Source organism: Chaetodon trifascialis, chromosome 16 (genome assembly GCF_039877785.1).
Source record: "Chaetodon trifascialis isolate fChaTrf1 chromosome 16, fChaTrf1.hap1, whole genome shotgun sequence".
In the NCBI taxonomy this organism is placed as follows: domain Eukaryota; kingdom Metazoa; phylum Chordata; class Actinopteri; order Chaetodontiformes; family Chaetodontidae; genus Chaetodon; species Chaetodon trifascialis.
The window spans coordinates 19,401,780-19,426,082 of NC_092071.1; the positions used below are offsets into that span (position 1 = coordinate 19,401,780).

Here is a 24,303-nt window from a genome sequence, read left to right on the forward strand (position 1 = left end):
TTCTTTAAACCACTTTAACTTTTCATCACTTACTAAAACCAACACACCATGCCTGACGCCTCAAGGGCTTGGCATAATCGGGGAAACTGAATGCGGGTGGCTTGTAATTGTCCTGTTTTTATATGTTTGCAGAGAGTCAGAAAATGACTGCTGAAATGTATGTAATCTGTTGCCTGGTGATGTGCCTCCACTCCAGGTATGAGGAAGATAATGATTGTGCTGTTGACTAATCTCCATTTCCTGTCAAGACTGCTGTTCCTGTATGTTTGACAGACTGGTAGGTTAGGTTTGTGTTATACAGTAACTTACAGTATTGTGTCTTTGTCCATTATGGCTTACAGTTCTCAGTCTCTCTCTCTCTCCCTTTCCTTTCCTTTCCTTTCCTTTCCTTTCCTTTCCTTTCCTTTCCTTTCCTTTCCTTTCCTTTCCTTTCCTTTCCTTTCCTTTCCTTTCCTTTCCTTTCTGTTCGTTCAGAGTTCAACCTATTCTTCACACAGAACCAGTCCTTACTATCACATTAGTCATAAGGCCTTGGGTGAAGAAAACCAGCCTGGGGCCCAGATTCCATTATGCTGAGGAGCAGCCAACGGCATATTCTCCTGCCTCACAAATTAAGCTCTGGATTGTTTTTTGTTGGTTTGATTATTTCTAGTATTTTTCCTGACAGGATGTGGTGTAACCTGCTGTCTGAAATGCCTGCCAGGTCGATAAAGTCAAGTTGTACTCTTCAGGCCTGTGTACATTCGGCTACACACAGTTTAGTGGCCACAATGCTGTATTCAGGCAGCATCTACATACAGTGATGAAAAGTACCCCCAAATACTGTACTTAAGTACAATTCTGAGAGTAACTGTGCTAAACTTGCATATTTCCATTTTATGCAATGTAATTGTTCAACTCCATACATTTATTGTAGTTTGACAGCATTAGATGCATCATAAGAAATATCTACATACAAGACCAAGCCTTCAGCTCCTACAATATGTTGCAGCTACAGAGAATTCTTGCTTTCACTGTCAAAGAGTCACTCAGGGTGTCTCAAAGATTGAATGACTTCTGTCTTGTCAGACAAGGTGTCTGGTTGCTCCTTTGTTTGACTATGATAGGGACTTTTAAATTTGGCTGAGTCACATCTCACTGCTCTGGCAAACCAACAACAAAGCCTCGGTGAACCACGGAACATTTGCTGAAGTGAGGCAAGGCACTCATCAAGATATAGTGGTGAATAAATAGGTGGGTTGACAGCTGTAATCTCTATAAAGGGAACAAAAAGCAAAGTATATCTTTCAGAGAAGTATTCTTTTTCCTCATATCAATTTAATTAGCAGTTTATCTGAAATCAAAAGTAGCAGCCAAAGGTAATAACACCTGTTCTACACTCTGTCTGGTTGCTGGGAGAACAGAATGCATGTAAAGTGCTGTGGGCTGTTTTTCACCCCACTCTTTTTTCTCCTCTCCCCTTACTTTAACCTCACAGAACCCGCTGAACAAGATCTGAGACCTTGTCTCTGAAGACGCAGAGCAAGCTGCAACATGTGGATGAAGAGTCAGGATGAAAACATGGATGTGGGCACACTCAGCACTGATGAATTGTAAGATTTATGGCTAAATAAAGTATGAATACACCGTTGAGACATAGATAGTCAAGAAGTAGTAGTTTCCCGGACAGGCTGTCTTGAGAACTTACATCATGGACTGAGCGTGGTAAGGTTAAAGTCCATAATGAGGTGGAAAGCGTCAGTGAAGCAGAAAACATGCCCATATCACGGCACAGTAATCAATGTACTGCCACTGTGTCAACATGTGTCCGTCCTGCGAGCAGCTGGGGGATACGCCAGAATCTGTACTGATGACATCAGTCTTGGCACATTTGATTCCAGCTTTCCAATAAATGGACAAGTTCACAATTAGAAGTTGTGCCTGATCTCTAAGTGTACTATTATGTTATATGATGTTGTCTGCTCATTTGGATGGTAGTAGGACTTATAGCCATGTATTAGCATCAGCTTTTTGGTTTCGTTTGTGTTTTTGATAGTAGGACTTCTGAGTGGAGTTTGAGTGCTCAGGTGTTCACTTAGGATCTCCCTCCTCTATTTACTAGGACTAGCTGTGAATTTGATTGAGAACAGTTTAAGTATAATCTGGCAGCCCTTACACACAAGCCCTCTGTGTCTTGTGTGATTTAGTTGCACACTAAAGGTGACTGCACAGCTGACTGCTCCAAGGTTAACAGATGGGGCAGAGGGCCATGCAAATGTAGCCTTGACTAAACAGAGAGTGCAGTACAGTACAATGTAAAAATGTAACCTGCCTATTGGCTGTGTTTCTGCTGTCAACTGCCAGCTTTATTTTCATTGTAATGGGTCTTTGTTTTCATTCATCTCTAAACACCGGCTAGATGAACGTTTTTGTGGCAGTTGCACTTCAGTTCTTGGGCCAGAAGATGGCGCAAGGTCTTTGAGTCTAAAAGCTTGTATGGTGGATCAGTACTGAGTCACTTTGCAGCACAGTCCAGAGCGTTATGAAGACCTTCTTCACCGTTTTTTGTTTGTTTTTAGCAAAACCAGTTTTCCTCTTCCAAGTGACAATTTGCATTCTTTTATTTTTGCGAGTTAACACAATAACAACAGTTTTTCATGATTAATATTTAAACAGTTCAAATCATTCAGAGGAGACTTCGCTCTTGGATATCAGTGGAGAGGTGTGGTGTGGTGTGTTGATTATATTTACTGCTGTAAGTCTAGCATACATTAAGATGAAGGACAGCCTCATCTGACATGACCATCTGCTAGATAGGCCTGAAATACAACAGCACATGACACACACAGGACAAACTGAACAGACAAACTGCAAACCGAAACACCTCTGACACATGCAAAATACTGTAGCGTACAGGAGATTATGGCTATGCAATTTAAATGACAGCTGCAGAAGTAAATGATCATTCACAAGATGCACAGTGGCTGGGGGAAATGCATGGCCTTTCAGTAAAATACTGACTGATAACCCGAATGCAATAGATGTGACATCAGTTCAGTCCATGATTACACAGATATTTCCTTTCCAATTTTACGTATCACCTACTTAGAGTGCCGTCTTTCTTCTTCTTAGTAACAGTACTTTTGCTGTTTGTGAGACAAAGAGGTGTAACATATGGAAAATAAAGAATCAGATCCTTGTTTCATATGCGGTGTCACGTGGGCCTAGAAGCTGAGTCAGAATAAATTCTGAGCGGATGGATGACACCCTCTGGCAAGGTCACACATACTGTACTGTTGTGGCTATGAACTGAATTCGTACTGACAGTCTGTTAGTCATTTTAGCATAACATCATACTCTGGATGGCCCGTAGTAAACAGGATAACATTACCAATTTCAAGGAAATGCATTGGCCTACTTGAGCACAAGTGGTGCCATTGCTATTTCACTTCTGGTACACTAAAGAAAACTGCAGCCTCTGTGACAGTCGTAACAGAATAAATGTCAAGGCTACTGTATTTGAATTCGATGCAGTTTATTTAGGGAAGGTGTATTTTATTTTCCTTTTCCATATTTATTTTCATTATTTAAAGCACTTTGTAACATTGTCAAGAAAAGCTCTGTATAGAATTATTATTATTAACACATAAGCTGTCTATGTGTACATCATATAAGGTGGTCATAGATACAAGTCCATCACTGGTAAAAGTAATTTGAACATATAATTTGCCATACAACTTTAAAGGATGGCTGTTAAATTATAACAATGGCTCCGTCGCTCCGAAAGCTATGGCTGTTCCTCTGGATCTTTCGCGGGATTCCTACAGTGTGACTTCTTGAGAAGGAGAATGAAAATAGGATATGCAGTCGATGGAAGAGTCGTCTGAAATAAAGGGCTGCAGCCTCATACAATGTAGACAACGTGGACAAAATGCTTTACTGTCGCCGTGTTGTATCATTTGCCTTAGTTATAACCCAGAAACCAAATTCTTCCATTCTCACATAGAAATGTTTTGATGACGCTTGGGAGACTTTACCCAGTCTAAATGTAGGGGTGTTTTCACTGCTACTGCTGTCTGAATCGGCCGGTTTAGTATAATGAAAGTAACATATTTCTTGATGAAATTCTATATGTTTCTTGTCCAAAGAATCGGCATCTATTTCTTGCGTTTTTCTACGTTTGGAATCGTCAGTAATGAAACTACTGATGATCGTTTTCACCCCTCAAATAAACTCGTGGGTCGTTCCGCTGAGAGGGGGAGAGAGGTTCCTGTATCTGCACGGGATTTGCCGTGACGCGCTGATGTTTGTATGCACGCTGGGGCGAAGGAGAACCGAGGCGGCCACACAAAAGGAATAGCTGTCCGAAGACACTCTTCAAGATAAAGGTGAGTTTCACAAAAGTGTTGTCCTAATATATTGGCGGGACTTTCATTTTTTCGATACCTCGCTGTTGAACAACGGCGAATAACGGTCACGAACCAGCCAGACCAGAGTACTCGAAGGATGCTAGCTTAACTTCTTGTTAGCAAGCATTTGTTTAACGATATGCATACAGACATTTGGGCCACCGCAAACTGCCGAGAACCGAACTGACATTCCACAGGTAATGCGACATTTAAGGTGCTGACAAGGTGAAAATATGCAGTGGTTAGGGTCAACTATACGTGTGAATGCAACTGAGTGAAAAGTTCAAATAGATTCCGAGTCCCGTTATTGCTATCACTGGCTACTCTGAAAAACTGTTGAGTGTCTGCTAGCATTCATGTTTCTAAGTCTGGGCAGTATAATCGTGTATTCCCTCGAATGTCACATATTTGGGCCTTTGAAAGCTCGTAGATGCGGATAATGTAACCTTCAGTCCAGTTCAAGAATTCTTTCAGATGTTTCACTGTGCTTTCTGACTTACATGTTGTCTACAGGGGCAAGCAGCAGTGAAGCACAGGTCTCAATATGACCCCGGACTGCCTTAACCTTTGTTCTGTTCGGTCTCAAAAGAGGATGCCAGTGTGTTTTGGTTTTTACACCTAGTTGCACTCAACTGCTTGGACTTGTCTGGTTTTGCTTTTGCTTTTCATTATGTGTGTGTTATGTATTTTGTCCTCTCATAGTTGAAATGAATTTCGACAACCTGAATGCCCTTTTAATGTGATGAGTAAAGTAGGAAACTTTGAATTTTCAAGGGAAACATTAGACTTTTAGAGTCCGAAGTTTACTAAAGGCAATTAAAACCATTCGCGACACAGTTAACTGTACAGCATTTCATATTCCGATTAGTGGTAAGCCATATGAATAATACATATGCTTTTTCCACACTGACAAAAAACAAAAAACAACACGACTAAATATCGTAAGTATCGTGTGGGGAAAGCTATACCACACCAGATGTTTATCTTTCCTTTAGTCTCTGAAACAGTTCTGCTTTGTGAGAGTTCAGGCGTTTTGCCAGTTTATGGATGTTATACAGCTGAACAAATGTGTTTCCCACAGTTAGTTCTGAATGCATGTCTGTCAAAATGTTTGTACTTGGAGCGACTTCCACTGTAAAGAAGTTCTTAAAAGCAAGATTTGGGCACTGTAAACCCAGAATAGAGACACACACAGCAATAATGGGTCTTTTCAGTCCTGATGTTTTGAAGTTAATCCCTTCTGTCTGCGTGTGTCACCTTCCATTAACCAAAGTCATCATACTTAGCAACTGTAAATGTGAGTCCAGTCTTGAAACACATGTTCTTTTTCCAGAGATAACTTTTGTTTTAAGGTACGACTGCTAATGTTTTGATTGTTGATTCTGTGCAGGGTTGATGACAGATTTTGTTACATACCATGGGACCCAATAGCATGTTGGCATAGTGATAAGAGAGAGCCTGTCCAGTTCAAGCTGCTGTCAGCAATTAGCTGTACCATTATATCAGCTTGTGTGGTAATTTATCAGTAACATCACTGACTAAAACATGTTAAAAAGGACACTACCTCTTGTACTGTATTCTGTACCAAAAATAGTATGAACCAAAAAATATTCCCCCACTGACACTACCAAAAATGCATTTTTAATAAGTTTATTTGAAAGTGTGACCTAATTAGCAAAAACAGCTTTGTGGTTGCGCAAGCTCCTGGTATTTAACCATGTGCTGGTCTCTTTCACTGTTTGTTTTTCCCCAGAGGCACCATGGATGAAGAGGAGCAGTTTGTGAACATTGATCTTAATGATGACAATATCTGCAGTGTCTGCAAGCTAGAGACAGAAACAGGGACCTTATCTTTCTGCCATGTCTGCTTTGAACTCAGTATTGAAGGTAAGAAACTGGATTGGGGTGGCTGTTGCTTGTTTGCTCACTAGAGTGAAGAGCAAACAAGTGCTGTTGAGGAGAACTTGAGCTCTTCACATACAGCTAATAGTTTTGTGCTGGCTGATGTTTCAAAACAACCTGCTGGTTTTAGTATGCAGTGTAGTTCCTTAAGGATATATATAAGCATGACCTCTCCATGCTTTTTAACTTCTGCAAGCACACACACACACACACACACACACACACACACACACACACACACACACACACACACACACACACACACACACACACACACACACACACACACTTCAACCTGTAGCAGCAGTTTCACTGGCTAACTTCATATAGATGTAGTTGTATGTGGATAGATCAGCACTGGTCTTAGCTGCCAAGTCTCTCCAGCATTTGGATCACACACTAAATCACTTTTGCAGAATCATCCAGATTAACTTTTTGATCATCACTTCCCATCATAGTGAATATGCACTTAGACCAAGAGCCATATTACAGCTTCAGAACCTTTCAGATTTGATAAAGTCGTATATGATTGCCTTCCACAAACACTTCTTTTATCATCTCCAGGAACAACATATGGGCCTGTGGGACCAAAGCCCTCACTAAAGCAGGCCACTGTGATTCTCCTGTTTGATGTGCCACTCTAATTCAAGAGCATGTGTTTGAAGTTTTTTCATCTGTTAATTAATGAGTGGCCTATTTGAAGAAGACTGGTAAATCAAAAGGGATTAGATATGCCTCTCATTCAGCACTTGTGTCGTAGATCCACAAAGGCTATTTTATCCAATAGAGAAGTGTGTATGTTACGTCCACAGAGTATGATTGTGTACGACTTGTAAAACAGCATCATATAGCTGACTAAGAGCTTCCAGAATGCTATATCATTTTGTTGACGGCTGGAGAAAATGCTTATGGATGAAAGATTTATGGGGCTATTTTGTTATGGTGAAAGGGAACTGAGTGTGAGGTTGTTGATTTATCATCCTGTTCTTTGTGTGCTCTAAAAGAGTCTTCAGCCACGGCCTTAATCAGGCATTGTTGGAATAGTACTTACTGTACATTAGTGTTAGTAAGTGCTTTCAAGCTCATTAATCCACATTCAACAAAAAAAATCTAAATATGTTATAAGGATGCAGCCTACGTTTGCTGACATATACAAACAGTAATGACAGAAGCCTATATAGAACTGATATATATATATGTATATATGTGTGTGTGTGTGTGTGTGTGTGTGTGTGTATATATATGTATGTATATGTATATATGTATAAGATTTTCTGCTTATTAAAATAAGCATCTCTAGTAAATTATTGATCTGTATAATGTGTAACGTGGTGCTACTTACTTTCATGCATTTACGCATCACTCCCTCAGCAGCTGGATAATGTGCATACTGCTGCATGTTTTAAAATGAAATACCGTTCTCAGGGTAACCTTTATTCTTCCTCTGTTGCTCACTAGCAGTCTATTCGTACATATGGGTCACTGATTGTCTGAAGGGCATTACCCAACTTTTGACGTATATGGGTATTTATCTGTCCACATTCCACAAAGGCACGGGTTGCATGTCTGGCTCAAATGGGGCGTCCTTGCTTGTTCCATTTAATGTTTCAGCTAGAATGCTGTGTACAAGTAGGAAAAAGTCAGCTGGTGGGGCATTTGCACAAGTTTGTCCCTGAAGCTTTTCATTATTTAGACAAAACTGAGGCATCTTTAGTACAGGTTCTCAGACAGCATCAATGCCATTGTTTGCTTTTGGGGGGAGAGGTTTTGATGAAGCCTGTGTGTGGCAATGAAGTAGCTGTTATGTAACTGCGGGGTCTTGGGGGAGAAGGGGGGGTTTGCAGACAACCACGTGTTTCTGATGCAGCTGAGTGTTTCATTGGTGGGAGGGGAGCTTGCCAAGCTGGATGTGGCTACTTTAGGCATGGCTGATTGGAAACTAAGCCCAAGCTGTGTGCCCGCTGACTGCTCATGTAGACTTAATAGCCAGAGTACTCATTCATCCTGTGCCATCCTTCATGAAATGAGAAGACAGCAAAAGTCCCATCACCACACATGCAGACAGAGTCTACAAAAACATATGAAGAGGAGAGAATGGTCTCAATCTCCCATCACACATGTAAACACACCACCCCGGTGCCTTTCTGTCCTAAACCATACCATGCTGTCTCAAGGATGATTAGCTGCTGATTATTCATTGCCTATTTACTCTGTGCTGGTGTTGAATATTTACAAGAGACAATAGAGGCAGAATTGCTTCTTTGTTTTTTAAAACCAGCAGAGTGTATTGCGATGTAGGAATCATGGTTGCGTCATACACAAAGGCCCTCTGTATTCACTACTTTCTACATGAACTCAGTTTGAATAAATTATCAAGTAAATTTATTCACAGTGTTTTGCAAAATGTAATTTTTCATAAAAAAGGTAGTGTCTTCAAGAGGGCCTACACCAGTCAGAATTCTAGCCTGTTAAAAACACTTATGTGACTCTTACTTGTTGACTAATTGGTGAGAAACATTTACTTAATGTGTACATGTTAATTCTGAGAATTTTAAATTTAGTTTTGTTTTATTCACAATTTTCTCAGACAGTTTCATGATACTGTAATCGATTTTGCTGAAACATTTTTTTTCAAGCTGTAAAAATTCCAACGAGAAGTAAGCATACTTTGAAATTTGCATTTAGTCATCTCAGTTGAGAATGTGCTTCTGACATGCCGTACTTCATCATCATTTTATACATCACATAAAAGTGAGTGCCTAAAGTTTGGTGGAAAAAGTGAAGAACAATCCTGTTTTCCTTCACAGGTTGTATTTATCTTCTGCATATATCTACAGCTCAACGTTCCTTTTGGCCTCTGCGTGTTTGGTGGCATAAAACAACCTCATTCAGCATTTTAGATGTTACAGTAATCAAATGATTGGCCTGTGAAGGGAACCTCGGTCACCACGCCGTTCACAGCCTGATTTATCATCATTTCTATAACCTGACAGAAACAGAGTTTTCATACTTTACTGAGGTTGTCCATTGAATTCATCATCATGTTGGACTCAGTAGAACTCTGATTTATTAACTTGCCTGTTATAAAAATGTGGAAACTGCATTGTTAAGGCAGATGAGCATTATCTGAGAAACGGCACGTGTATTCACTTTACATGGAGCTAAAATTAATACTGACCTATGTTAAATAAATGGTCTTTTAGAAGGAGTAGATGTTCACTGTAAGCTTGGCTCCATTACATTTAGTATTTGTTTACAGAGCAAGCCCAACTAATTGAAAACTTGTCCTGAATCCACAAAGAACTTTGAGCTATACTAACATTAAATTTAGACCTGAAAGGGAATTAATATGTCCGTCATGTGATTGGCAAAAAAAAAAAAAAAAAATGCCTGTAATGCAGGGTTGCTTGTAAAGAGAAAAAATGGTTCATACAGGTCAAGCTTTTCACTCGATTTCTTGAAGCTAACCAGGTATACGAGGATCCACCAATGCCACATAATGATTGTGGAATGTTGTTTTTGGTATTAAAATCTCACTGATTTAGAATTTTAATTTGTGACCTTGCATTACTTTGCGTTAAAGAGGTAGTCCATTGATGTAGTATTGTGCTTCCATAAGGTTGGGAGACTCACAAGAGACAGATCAAAAGGGAATAGGGAACATAGAAGCTAAGTAGTCACATCATGAGTTAACTGCTTGTACTTAAGTATGGGCTTCACCCACAGCCTCCCTGTGCTCTGCTCGGAGGTTTGCATGAAATGGGGTTGTTCAGACTTGTCTGTTTAAACGTCAGCTGCTGACACACAGTCTTCACCGCTGAAGTATGACAGTACTGGACATCAACTGAAGTACAAACAGAATCCACTTTTCTACTACTAATAAAAATGATTTGCCATCTTCAGATTTTCATGGATTATATATGTATGAGTTTGGAACAAGGTGCTTATGTTGACATGGTGCAGAGTTGTTTATCACCAAGGGTTCAGCCCACAGTACCACCAGGTGCAGAAGAATATGTGAAGGCTGTCTGTGGCAAAAGTACCGTTCAATGCTCAGGAAGTGCAGCCTTTGTTGGAGCCCCAAGTGGTTATTTCCTGAGGAAACTGCTTTGGACTGTGTGTGCTGGTTCCATCAGAAAGTACCAAATAGAAACTGTGTCTATTTATATATTGCTCAACCTCTACCTGACTGGGCATTTCTTACTTTCAGACCTTTCTTTTTTCCGACTGCACCATCTGAGTGGTGTACTACACATGTTTGCCTTGAGCGTCAACACAGTACAGCAGAGAATGAGAGCTTCTGCAGTTGCCACACCATAACACCAAGGACCAGTTCAGCCACTCTCCAGTTGTTTATCTTCTGTGGAAGTCATATCGCTGTCTCAAGCTAAAGGAATTGGTATGCTTCCGAGATTGCCCGGGGTAACCTGACACCAAACCAACCTCAATAATGCCTGAGATGCTGAAAGATTTTAAGATAGCAGTTTTGTAAGGTAGCCAAGAGGGCCAAACCTCCCATCTAGCCAAGCTTGCTGGTACAGTAGTGGTTAAGAAACTACAAGTGCATGGCTCAAAAAGTCCTTTTATCATAATGTGTGCTTGAAATGTCTGTACATTTTTTTTTTGTCAGATATGTCATTGAAAGGTAAAGGTAATTTGTTTGCAATCACACATACTATACCTGATGTGCAAAAGTGAAGTTAAATGAATAGGTCCATCGTAATTTAGGGTCACAGGACTGGAGTTGATCCAGGCTGATGCTGGGTGAGAAGCGCAGTACACTCTGGATCCTGGACAGGTCTTCAGTCAATCCAGGGTTGACACTGAGAGACCAAAGAGACAGAAGACTTGGAAGTATTCAAACCACCAAAAATGGGCAAACAGTTTTACATATTGATCAGATTTTACTGTAAACACCTGAGATATCTGACACTAGTGAGTGAGTGAGTATTGTAATGTACAGCCTCTCACACAGACAGTTTCCTTTAATGGTCCTTTCATTCCTTGTCAGACAAGATGTCTGCTGAGCTGCCAGGTTCAGCTAAAGCCCAGCATCATTTCTTTATCTGCTTACATAATGCAGACGGAATTTTTGCTGAGGCCTGGTCATAATACCAGCTGGGTTTGGAGAGAAAAAACAGAAAATTCCTACAGTGAGAGGCTGGAATGATGCACATGGCGGTGATTCTGGTTGGGCTATTGTAACGTGCTTTTATAAACAACTCATTCATTGTGGTTGAACTCTTCACCCTGGGGTGTAGAGAGGCATGCTTATGTTGCTGCCTGTGGAAGCTGTATGTTTGAACATAGTTCAAGAGTCCAGAGATTTACTGAATGTGTGGTTGACTTTTTTGAGCCCTGTAATTTAGTACTACAATGCTATGTGTATAATGTGGTTGCTTTCTATGCGGCTGTATCATTGGTTTGAATAATTAGACCTTTTTTCAAGGTTCATCATTTTCATTAGCTGCGTGATTAGAAATAAATTGTCTCAAGGAGGTGATTCTTTATTGTGTACAACTCTGAAATAATTGGCTCTTTCACCACAGGTTTGTGAAGCTCTAAACAAACTTATTCACATAGTCTAAACCACTGATTGTGATGCCAATATCAGCAACTACTTTTATAAAGACAATTATCATCTACCATCTTGGAGTGATGTACATTGAGGATGGTACGTGACGGCAGCCACAGCAAAGGTAGCCATGTATCTCTGTTACACTATCAGTTTACTGAAGGTTTCATTGTGTCCACCCTGTAGAACATACCAGGCTGAAATAACACTGCTTCGTAACTTAAATGAATAAGCAAGTTCTTGTTTTTGATTTAATGTGGGACTGACTGAATTTAGTTTCATTCAATTTAGTTTGTTGGTAGAAACAAGATGTTATGTAATTTCTAGCAGCGGACAGATGTAGTTTGCAGTGAATTATGACTTTTGATACTGGGTATTTGTCGGCTTATATTTTGCCAATTTGACTAACAGAGCCTTGGCAACAGCCTAGAATTCTGATACAAGGTGTCCTTCGTCGTTTGCTGTCAAGGCAGGTTTTATAAAGTGTTTTCTCGCGGCAAAGTTTCATAACATTGGAGACATCATCTAAAAAAAGGTTTAGCAAACAGTTTGCTGTGCTCAACCCATAAAGAATTAAGTGTCACTGCCCGTACTCTACAGCACAAATAAACAAAGATATACAATACATTTGTCAGCACTAAAACACTGTATAAGTCATTTTTGTTCCTGACAGTTATTCAATGGTGGATGGGATGTTTTATTACATTCCACTCAAAATAATTGACATTGTAATTTATTAATTACGTTATGAAAGGATTTGCCCGATTCATTATAATTACATTTTGAGATCAATCATTTGTCCTTTTTTCCCTACCTTTTCAGTGCAAGTTGTGCAAATCATATCGAAGCAAGGCAAGTTGGATGTGTGTTCCTGTTGGTTACTGTGATGACACGCGGCTATTAGATGTAGCACTTGAGGCAATTCATTGTATTTGATGTACTTACGTGATTCAGTTTGCTGTCACATGCGACTTTATGTTTTTGTCATTGTGTTCTCTGCCGTTGTGTGCTAATAAGTGCTTGTGAAATCTATATAGTGTCAGAAATAAGTTGACATATGTGCACTATGACTATTTTCAGGTTTCAGTAATCCTTTGGCTGAAGCAGATGGTACAGCTATTGTTGTATTTAAGTTTGGAGTGTGTAGTTTTTTGCAACTGTGTAATGGCAACTAGTCTGCTTTACTGTTGTGGAAGGTCCGTGGTGGTTAACAGGTGGTTTGAGTTCACATGTCGTTGAGTTCACTGTTCATGTCAGCTGTATGTTGGTATCTAAGTTGGCCTGTGCAGCTGCTGACAGCTCATTCTTCTAAGCTGTGCCATGCAGCTCTATTTGACACCACTGTTACTACTGATGACCTCTGTCCCACTTGTCCAAGTACCAACTCTCAGCCGTTCATCTCAGTCTGTTATGGATCGAATGTCTTTGATCAGCACACACATACTGTGGAAAGAAAACCAGAAGACAGCAGAAGGTCGTTCTCAGCAAAAAAAAAAAAAAAAAAGTGTTACTTTGTTCAATGACCTTGAAAGTGTAATGGAACAGTGTCTGTATTATGGTCTGCAAACATGCATAACGGCAACAAGATTTTCATGATGGGAACCTCAATACCGAGTGGTTACTTTACCTTCAAGACTTATCCAGTCCAGAGCTTTGGTGCTGCTCCACTAGTCTCTAAATTTTTGGTACCCTAATGCTCTTGTGACTAAAAGTTTGTGTGTTTTTTTTCCCAGTTAATTTCTTTTTTTGGCTATTGCACACATTATAAAGGGTTTCAGTTCACCTTAAATATAATTCTTCACTCAATTTATAAATTATAATATATTATCTGCTAAATTTCTGACTTCTATTGTTTTAATTATCCTGGGCCCCTTGATTTCTGATTTGACCAAGGCTCTGGATCTCCTGATTCCAGTGGTATATCATTATTTATATTTACTCTCAGGCACAAGTTGATCAACAACTGACCACTATGAACTAAATTTTACATTTCTCCGTCAGACCTAAGCATGTGTCTGTGCTTTCTTTGTTGTTTTACTAAATGACAGACTAACTCTGACTTTCTCAAAGGAGCAGGAAAAAACAAGGCCATTGGTTAATGTCTGTAGCTGTCACAGCTGAACAATGTTGATTCACCTCTAGTGAATTGTCTCTGTGTGCTTGCGCTTATGTGTGCAGCCATGAAAGACAGTAGTGCTAAGCTGCTTAGCTGGAGTGAGGTCTTTGGCTGGTGGTGCACTGTCCTGGTTGTGGGCCAATGAATTTTCTGCTAGGCAAGTGGTAGTCAGTGTATTTTTGTGGTAGTCCAAAGGCCGTCGCTGATCGGATTATAACATGGCTGTTTGATAGGCAGAAAGCTCCTGCAGCTATTAGTAAAGTGTCTGAAGTTTCAATGGCCATTCAGCAGGCAATTTTCTTACACATACTCGCATACCTTATATATACTGTGGTTCCCTCACAAGACTAATCCATTGTAAAGTCTTTCTAGGCACTCGGGTCAGAACACAAATATACAGAGGCTAAGAATAGATCTCTGCACACACAGCTGTGTAATGATCTAAAACCTTCCTATGTACTGAGGCATATAAGATCCATTAATGCTTAGTTATGGACTGTTTGCTTTAATCCTGCAGGCACACAGCAAGCTTTCTAAAGACATGCAAGTGCATGACATGGGACCGAAATATTTCGGTATCAACACACTGTGGTTTAAAAGATGGTCATACACTTGAAAGATGTAGCACTTCAGTCAGCATGTATTACGTCTGGTCTTCACAAGTACAGCTTGTAGCCTCTGCGGTTGCCTTTAAAATCGCGTTGAAGTGAATTGCAGTTCTGTTCTGTTGGGTTTTCTTATGACCTAATAGTTAAGTCTCCTTTTTTATTGTCAGTCTTGCCATTAATTTGACATAGAAAAGAATTTGTTTGCTTGGCACACACATTAATGAGGTGTCTCTGTTTTGACTTTATTCACTTTTGGCCTAAATGCGGTCTAAAATTAATTGAGCACAGGTTCTCTCTTGACTGTTTTCAGTAAATTATGGACAAAAATACATCTGTATCATCAAGGAGACATCTTTGAGACTGCAGCAAAGAAACTAATTTAGCATTTGAGTGTTTACTGTGTTGTTTAAAACCTTTCAGCTACAGGGTGTTAGCTACTGACCCTGTCGGAACTGGCTGTTACAACCCTTTGTTCAGGGAAACTGAAACCCTTGGTGTGTGTTCCTGTGTATATGCGCACCCCTGTGGTTTCCTGTGCTGTCAGATGTTAAAGTGCTAAGAGAGCCATGCCAGGTAAACCTACCAAAAGTGAATTCTTTAAATTTATACGAGCAACAGTGACTAATCTCCTCACCTCAGGCTCCAACATGTATGTCTGTCTGCTGAGAAGTGTGTGCCAAGAAGAAAGCCATCACACAAATGCCTGTGCAACACACTCTTACTTAAACCTCATCTGCTTTCTGTTGCGCACACAGTTTTTACTCTCATTCACTTTCACCGTCAGCTTTGCTTTGTTTATTAAGCTCTGGCCCATTTTAATCAGAGGTTATTTTAATTTTGGTCCACTTGCTACATGTTAATTTCCTCTGTGCATACTAAAATGGATCCAGTGTGACCTGTTTTGACTGGATCCAGGAAACATTATTTTTCTTTCTAATGGAGGTACTTCCAAGGAATATAGTCTTCATTATAGAACATCAGACTGAAGTTGTTTTTTCCGCCTCCTTGTAGATCAGAAAGGTTAGATTGTTCAGTTTCTGGGACCTAGGTTCATCCTGTGTTGAAACAGGCTCACATATGCTGCTGTTTTCACCTAGTACAAACAATAAGACAAAGCAGAGACTTTTTAACAGCTGCTTTATGTGGACAGAGACCACTCAGTGCACCTTTCTCCCTTGTATTGCTCAGTAAAAATATTTCAAATATGCTTTATGTGTTTGCATTTAGACTGGGTTAATCTATTATCCCTGCTATCTAAACGCTCTACTGGCTAATCCACTGCCCACTAAGCAGCTTTCACAGAGAGATCGCGATAGGTTAATCTGCCAGTTTTAGCTTGGTATCATCCTAGTTCACTTTTATTTGCTGTGGCAAGTTCAATAGGTCAATATTGTATGCCTCACTACCTACTGAGATCTCTGCTTGTCTTCTTAACAACTATTTCATGTACTTTTTTTATGAGTTAGGAACCCTACATCTTGGAGTTCACTGTACTTTCATGCCTCTGTGCCAGTGACAGCTGTGGACAGAGGCTTTATGCTTTTGGGTTGTCTGCCCATCCAGCCCATGTTTGTGAATGCTATATCTCAGGAACGCCTTGAGGGAATTTCTTAAAATTTGGCACAAATGTTGGAGGCATAACTTTTGTTGCCCAACTGTTGTATTTAGTCTCATTATTTGTTTCCTGGGATCCTGTAGGGTGTTTTTTTGTTGAGATAAGGACTCATTCATTGGTAATTGAACTGTGGGTTTTGTATTGTAGAAAAAAAAGTTTCTTCAAGAAAATTAAAATATATTAATATGCAAATTAGGCCTAATTAAGTTTTTTTTATTCGAACATCCAGTCCCCAGAGTGTCTGCTTAGAAAAATTCTGGCCCATGAACAAATATAGTTGAGGACCCTTGCCATACCTTGTGTTATGAATTGGCTATAGTACATTATAAAGTGTAATCCTTTCTTTTTTAAGACACATTTTCTGTTAATAAGTAAATTATTAGTGATGTTGAATATACAGTGTAGTTGAAGATCATTCACTGTGATCCTGTCTCCAGATGAATATGGTTTTAATGTGGCTTATTTCCCTATTGTCATTGTCATGACAACTACTGGAGAGAGTGTTGTGTGTTGTTGCTGCTGAGTTAACACATTAACATTTCGCTGGAGAATTTCCCATCACAGAAACAGAATGTATCTCTTTTCTCTAGTTTACAATTTCTAAAACTTGTGTAATGTAGTTGTAAGAATATGTCTAGTCAAAAATAAATATGGACTAGCTGTCTGGGCCTTGTCTGCCTTGTTTTTGTGCTGGCTCAATCACAAGAGATGAGATGTTAATTGATTAAATGGTATTTTCTTATCACTAATCATTCTTGACCTTTGGCCTTGAATAAAGATGAAATGCTGACCTTTGAGTGATAAGTTTGAGAACCCCTGGTATAGATTTTCTGTGCTGCTGGCTTGAAGATGTGTGTGAAGCATCCATATTTGTAGAAGCTAGTACAAGCTGATTGGTTCTGCTGATACTGAGCTTCAGGTGATTGTCGTAGCACCATGTGATGAAGCTCTCTGTCAGTCCTCTGTACTCCTCTGTAAAATAGTCTCTAAGTGAAGACAGCTTGTTTCTCACTAGAAATTATTCACTGGAATCATACATGTCAATATAGTGATAACTTCCATTTTGTCATAAAATATGCTTAATACGTTTTACTACATATAGAGTCTTGACAGACATGGATATAAATTGCAACTTGAATGGTTGGTGGAGGCATACCTCCACAAGGCAGCAATTGTAGTTGCAGTCAAGACTTTGACAGTTTTGTTTGTGTGACTGTAGGTTTTCGTTGTATTTGACCTATTGACTCATTGCTTTATCTCTGTATGTCTCTGTATGAATACAGGTGTCTCTTCTGCTACTTTGTTGCACTCAAAATCCCTGCGTGGTCACAGAGACTGCTTTGAGAAATGCCACCTCATCGCCAACCAGAAGCTGTCACGTTCCAAGGTCTCCCGAAGTGCCTACGAGGGCATGAAGCTGGCTCTCAGCCAGAAGCTGAACCGCATCATCCAGTATGCCCAGAACAAAGACTCTGTCTCCTCCAACAGCTCCAGCAGACGGGGGACCAAGCTTCTTTGTTACAGCCAGCAGAGTGACTGCAAGCTGCTTCCCCAGTTGGATGCCCAGGTTCCCCGGTACACGCCCTGCTGGGACAGGGGTAAAGCCACAGGGCTGCCTGATTACACCATGGGAATGTTGGAATGCCACACAGCAGAGGAGCTGGGGCTACTGCAGGAGTCACAGTCTAACGTTTGGTCCGGTGACAGCAGGAAAGGTCTACACAGCCGAAAGCAGTCATCAGGAGGACAGCCACAGCACAGACACCAGGGCCACAGCAGAGATGAACGTGAGTATATGGAAGTGAATTCTGTTTATTACCAGCAACTTCAGGAACTTCAGTTTGTCAGTATGTAATTGAAGCAGTAATGGAAGGAACACTTTTTTTATCTTCTTTTGTTGGAAGAGCAGTGTCAACAATATGCCAGCAGAAATGGATTGCAATATTCCTCTGCTTCTCTTCTCTCCTCTTAACTTGTTTTGTGTGATCTCTCCGAGGTCTCAAAAGCCTCTGAGCGCCTAGTCATTCAAAGGCAGCAGACATAACAGTAACACAGGAACAGAAGATACATTCTTAATTGGTTTGTCCTTCATCTTCCTCTTTGCTGTGATCTCTCCAGAGAAAAGTTCATTTTCTCAGAACCTGCAGATACAGCCAAATCTGCTCATAACGAAAAATTCTGTGCTTTTAAATGAAAGATGACAGGCATTTCACAGCCACGTCGTTGCCACTTAATTGTGTGCATATCTCTGTATTAGCTCATCATCAGCCTACCAATGTTCACTGCTCTGAAGTTGTTGAACCTGCAAATGGGCTGACAGAATTCTGAAATTTTAGGTATTGCATGCATATGTAGACACTTTTTCTATTGGTTTGTTTATAGCTGGTTATTAAGTGCAGTAATGGAATACATGTTTTGTAACTCAGGACTGTCCTGTGGCACATGAATGAAATTACTCATTCCTTCTGATGTTGCTCAGATTATTCCTTTAAAAAAAGCAATAGACAAGCTTCACAATATGTTTGCTATCCTTACATCTTTAAAGGGACAGGTCGGGTTTTTGAAATGTGGCTGTACAAGGTACTTGTCTATAGTCAGTGTATTTCCTACAGTAGATGAGAGTCAGCATGCCCCCAGTTTGTAGAAGCAGACAGACAATGTGCTGCTGTGGACAGGGTCAGCAACAAAACATATTTTAGTTACCTAATAGAAGATCCACTTAAAATAATCTGTTAGTTTAAGTGTATGCTATTTCTTGAATATTTCCACTGTTTTACCTTGCTGTCAGTAAGCCTCTACCCATGGCATAACATTTCCCTACCCGTAAACAACACTCCTCCAGACCACCAATAAATACGCCAGATTGGCACTTACTGAAGAGCACTGTTGTACTCACCCATCCGGTAATTTAGCACAAAATACCCACAAGCAAATAAAACGACTTACCAAACAACCAATCAAGAAATGAGTCAGAAGTTTCCTCTCTCTCTTTCAGCCAATGCTTACAGTATCTGTTATGGCTGCTGCCCTGTGTGTGTGTGTGTGTGTGTGTGTGTGTGTGTGTGTGTGTGTGTGTGTGTGTGTGTGTGTGTGTGTGTGTGTGTGTGTGTGTGTGTGTGTGTGTGTGTGTGTGTGTGTGTGTGTGTGTGTGTGTGTGTGTGTGTGTGTGTGTGTGTGTGTGTCACATGCTGCTCTTTTCCCAGCTATGCTATCTTAACCCAAACGAGTGATGGCAGAGAGGGTTTGAAGCAACCAAAGGTTATCATATTATCAAGCATCTCTTATCACATCAACAAAAACAAAGAAAAAAACCCTCAAATCATGTCACGGCCGTGCCTGAGCCGGAGCACAGCCGGGTGCTACATGCACTTGGTGTGACTAATGAAAATTGTTTGTTTTTCTTTTAGTGACTAAAATGAGTGTGGATGAACTCCATCAGCTGAATGGCCAGCTACTGATGCAGATTCAGAGTAAGTCATTTTTACTGGCATTCTTTGTTGTACAATGCAGCAGATTGAACACAAGAGGGTAAAGTCCCAGTGGCTGTCATATTATGTGCAAGCCAACTAAGCATAATGTATATTTCCATTGCTTTCATTTAATAATTCAACAATGTAATCATGCTTTTTTCAACACCTCGTTGCTATGGATTGCTCTTTTAAACTGTCATTGTCCCATTTCAGCTGTTTTGGCTGTTCTGGCTCTGTGTGTGTTACTGACTCAGCTGAACCGTATTTTGTAGTAACATACAGGCATCATTAGATGGCAGTAGCTATGTGTCAAGTGCCAGATGGGAACCTGGCAAATGTTTTACAATAGAAGCCTAATGAAATGAAAGGTGTCTGTCCTCTGAAATGCTAGGGTCTTTTAATTTGAAACAGACGCAGGAAGGGTTGAGTTTGTCTTAACAGCATAATACAGTATCTTAAATGTGGCATACGGAAGCAGATAAAACAAGGTTTCGTATTGAAATATGACTGATTTATACTTATCAAATTAGAGGCCTGCCTCTACTACAAGCGTAGCCCAAATTTACCCTCTGCAGTTGAGGTAAGTAAAGGCCCCAGTCACTATTTGAGGAAATACAGTATAGAGTTCACGTTGAATCATCATTAGTTAAAACTATTTTAAACATTTTTAATCTCTAATAAATCTCCATATTAGATTCTTGGTCCCCTGAGTAAAAAGTAGCATCATAGCAGTAAAAGTGTTAGCTCACAGCGTACCCAGCCTAAGTTTCAGAGCATGAGATTCAGTAAAGCTAATATAAACTGCAGGGCTTCTCTAGTCAACATGTCATCTATTTCCATGTGACCAGCTGTGTTGAATTGGTCACTGTGTGATGCTTGCTCATGCCTGCCCTGCCTGTCTTCTCTCCATTTTTCATCAGTGAGACCTGTTGTGTGCTGCACACAGTTAACAGCTAAGCCACACACATCTCATCTCAAATAAGTTTTATTTTTAGCCCCGTAAGGTCAAGTACCCACTAGACCATGGGACGTCTGATGCATCAGGGTCATTATAGAACATGGTAGTGAGGGTTTTGGCACACTCCTTTTTAATTGGCACCACAGTCATTATGAAACATTCCCGATATTTTCATCATCAGTCTGACCAAATGAGCCAAATTGTCACTATGGCCAGGGTCAAGAGGGAAATTACATGAAGTAATGTGTGATGTCCTCTGATGAAACAGAGTCTAGTGGGTGCCTGGCCTTCACATTGTTTAGCCTTCACAAGCAGTCAGATCCACATATTTTGATTTCTTTGCAGAACAGATGGGGAAGTTATTGCTCATCCTAAATTATTTACAGAACCACATGAAGCCCAGGATTTTCTGTTGTACTGTGTTATATTGGAAATGTTTCCTTGTCCATAAACTTGTTTGACTGGAGTTAATTTACTTTTCTTTGTTGTGGGAGTATGTTATGCAGATGCATTTTCTGTCATGTTGTCTTTGCTCTCTGCTCCCTCTGTAATCTTGATTATTGATGTTCTTTATCTCATTTGTTTGTCTGTATAAGTTGATCTTGTATGTGAATGAAGCCACTGATTCCCTTTCCCTAACTCTCTCTCTCTCTCTCTCTCTCTCTCTCTCTCTCTCTCTCTCTCTCTCCCTCTCTCCCTCCCTCCCTCCACAGAGGTCTTTGAAGAGCTGACTGTGGCCGTGCAGGAAAAAGACTCATTGGCATCAGAGCTGCATGTGCGTCACATCGCCATCGAGCAGCTCTTTAAGAACTGTGCCAAACTGCCCTGGCTACACATTAGCAGGGCCGGGGTCAAGGCCAGCAGCAGCAACGGCCCTGTGGAGTGAGGTGCAAGGTGTTGGAAGAAATTGGAAAAACACTTCAACAATGCTGGCTGCAGCATGGCTGAAAAGGCCTTTTTATGTATGCTGAGTGACTTTTAGGGGACTATGGTGATGTCGAGTTGTTAGACCTACATTAGAGCAGCATTAAGGGCTGGGTTGACATGTCCTCCATTCTCGTGGTTGCAATGATGGTGCGAGGATTAATGGTGGTTTGCAGTATAAAACAAATTGCTGGTCTGGCATGTGACCTGAATTTCACCCAACTCATGGACCTAGGACGCATGTCCCAGTGAAATCGGCTCAGAGTTTCCTGGGTCTGGTACGCAGTGAGGACATGTTTGTGTTGGACGTGATTCTTAAAAAATATCTTTTAAGATTTACATTAATACAGACTGAAAAAGAGTGTGTCTGCATAATTTTACATACATTGCTTTTGGTTTTATTTTTGTTTTGCCTTCAAGCATTTCAGTTTTCATTGTTTTCATTTTCACACTGCTTAATACTCCATGCGTTATGATGCTTCTCTGTCAACAGTGGTGAGTTACAGTATTTTATAGTATGGCTTGGGTGAGTACTTGATGCAGATTGGTTGGATGAAGTCTATCATATTCATACCATCAGGCACTGCCAGCAGTAATGTTTGATTGCTGTTTTAATGTAGAGCATTAACAAGGTTTATGTGCTTTCCTGCAGCTGCACACTGGCAATATAATGGCTTGAAACATGAGTTTTAGAGTTGCCTTCATCCCACTTGAATTAGACATGATAGTTTGTGAAAACTGTGAACATATTTGCCATCTTGTAGATCAGATATATTCAACAGTAGTTGACATCTATGGGGGAAATTACAAATAATAATATTACTATCAAATCTTTTAAACCACAGAAATAATAGGTTATAGGTGTGAAAGATGGTGATACAATCTGGAAAAGGGCATGGACAAGTACAAGAAAACACCCAAAAGTACCCTAAAGCATCATGGCAACAAACTAAATCAAAGTGTGAAGGTTAACGAGGCTCTACTAGCTGTGCAGGTTTTTGTTTGTGAGGATGATTAATTACTGTTTTGGGAGTGCCCATGAATTTAGATTTTGTAACAGTTGGTTGGCAAGCAGCAAGTGGAAATGTCACTAAGTACATGTCCGTTAATGAACCCTCCTAAAGTTAATACACTTGCTTAAAGCGATAGGTATTTTGTTTTTAATTCAATGTTTGGGTTTGTAGTGACTATTCCTGCTGGTGAGATTTACTTGATATTTCGTATAGAGCTGTTTGTTGTCGTATAGCTTCAAGCACAAGTTTTACATACGGCTATACACTGAATGAGCAGAGGAGCAAAGGTAAAACTATTGAAAGAAGACTAGCTGCCAAACCAAAGTCTGTATTTGATCTGTTTTACATGTGAACTATGAGCATTTAACTCAGATTTCATGAACAGAGGAAGGATGCAATACCAAACTGATTTAAAATAGAGATCTCTTATGTTTGGTTCAATGTGCGTAATAATGAATGAATTACTCTAAAAGTGTTGATGTGGAAATGATTAGTACACATGGTCTATTTTGTGGTTTGTTTTATTTATGTTTTTTTTATTTTTCTTTCATGTGTAGTTTAACTTTTGCCCTCTCTCCTGTTTTGATGTTAAAGAGCTAAGTTGATGTCACAGCAATACAAACAGGATAGTTATGTCTACTGTGCCTCTGGAGGTCCCTGATTTTTGAGCAAAAAGAGACAAAGAAGGATGCAGGGGGTTATATTAATAGTCAGGGTTTTAAGCCTGCAGATTTGCTCAGTTTATTATTCAGGAACCCTATGCAAGAACAAGTCAAGTAAATCAGACGCCTTATAAAGTGGAAAATATCTCAAAGAATATTGTTTATCTGAGTTTTCCTCAGAGGAAGTCACACAGCTACTCGAGTATAATAAGATGGGGAAAGACAAGGTTCTAATCAGATTGATGTTCAGAAAAACTCATCAGTGTATCTCTTTTGCTCTCTTTGTAAGAGATTCAATGTATTTGACCCCTTTCAGGGTTTAAAGTTAAAGGTTTTAGCTCCATTTTAAACTTTTATCTTGGTTTTATTTGGATTACTGTGTTTGGTGTGCTGAGTGTGTGAGAATATTCAGATTACTGGTCCTTAATGCAACTTTTCAGTCATTCAGTCTTCAGTTACATGTATTTTTTATTTGTGTTTTAATTATGAATGCTGTGTATTTTTGAATACTGTGGAAACATGCCTGGGCCTGTGTCCGCTCAGCAGAAAATTCAGGCTGCCTGGCTTTGGTTGTCTATTCTTTCTGGCAGTCTCATTTTCATTTTCTGGAGATGTAAGCATACCTGTTGCACTTCCACCTCCTTCCTTTAGACTTGACTCTTTGTTCATTTGTTTTCTGACGTTGAACAAGTCTGCATTTGTGTTGTGTGATGTTTTACATTCTATTTATTCTGTGTGTTCATGGACCTTACACATGCTATGTGATTTGTGCTTAAGTGACAGTTTGTAATATTTTGTAAAATATTTCAATAAAAGGAAATTATTTTTCACTACATATGCTAGTATTTTCACAGTTGTGGCCACTATTGCAGGGACAAGAAATGTTGGTAAGACCATGGTTATCAGTGACGTGAGGGTGTTATTAATATTCCCTTTGTTGCAGAGGAATGTGACCAAATGGATTCTTCACAAGGGTGCATGACAAAAAATTCCAAGAAAAAGAGAAACAGCAGCTCCTCAGTCAACTGCTGCAGCAACTTCTGTTCAAAAATACCTCATGAAAAATCAGACT

General features: G+C 39.9%; 1 protein-coding gene across 1 annotated transcript; it reads left to right on the top strand.

Moving 5' to 3' along the window:
• Positions 1-4,262: 4,262 nt before the first annotated feature.
• c16h21orf91 (chromosome 16 C21orf91 homolog) lies at positions 4,263-24,066 on the top strand. The gene is made up of 5 exons (XM_070983809.1): positions 4,263-4,367; positions 6,142-6,275; positions 17,488-17,991; positions 19,612-19,674; positions 21,346-24,066. The coding sequence occupies exons 2-5, from the start codon at positions 6,149-6,151 to the stop codon at positions 21,516-21,518; spliced, it is 867 nt and encodes a 288-aa protein (XP_070839910.1). The 5' UTR covers positions 4,263-4,367; positions 6,142-6,148; the 3' UTR covers positions 21,519-24,066.
• Positions 24,067-24,303: the final 237 nt, after the last annotated feature.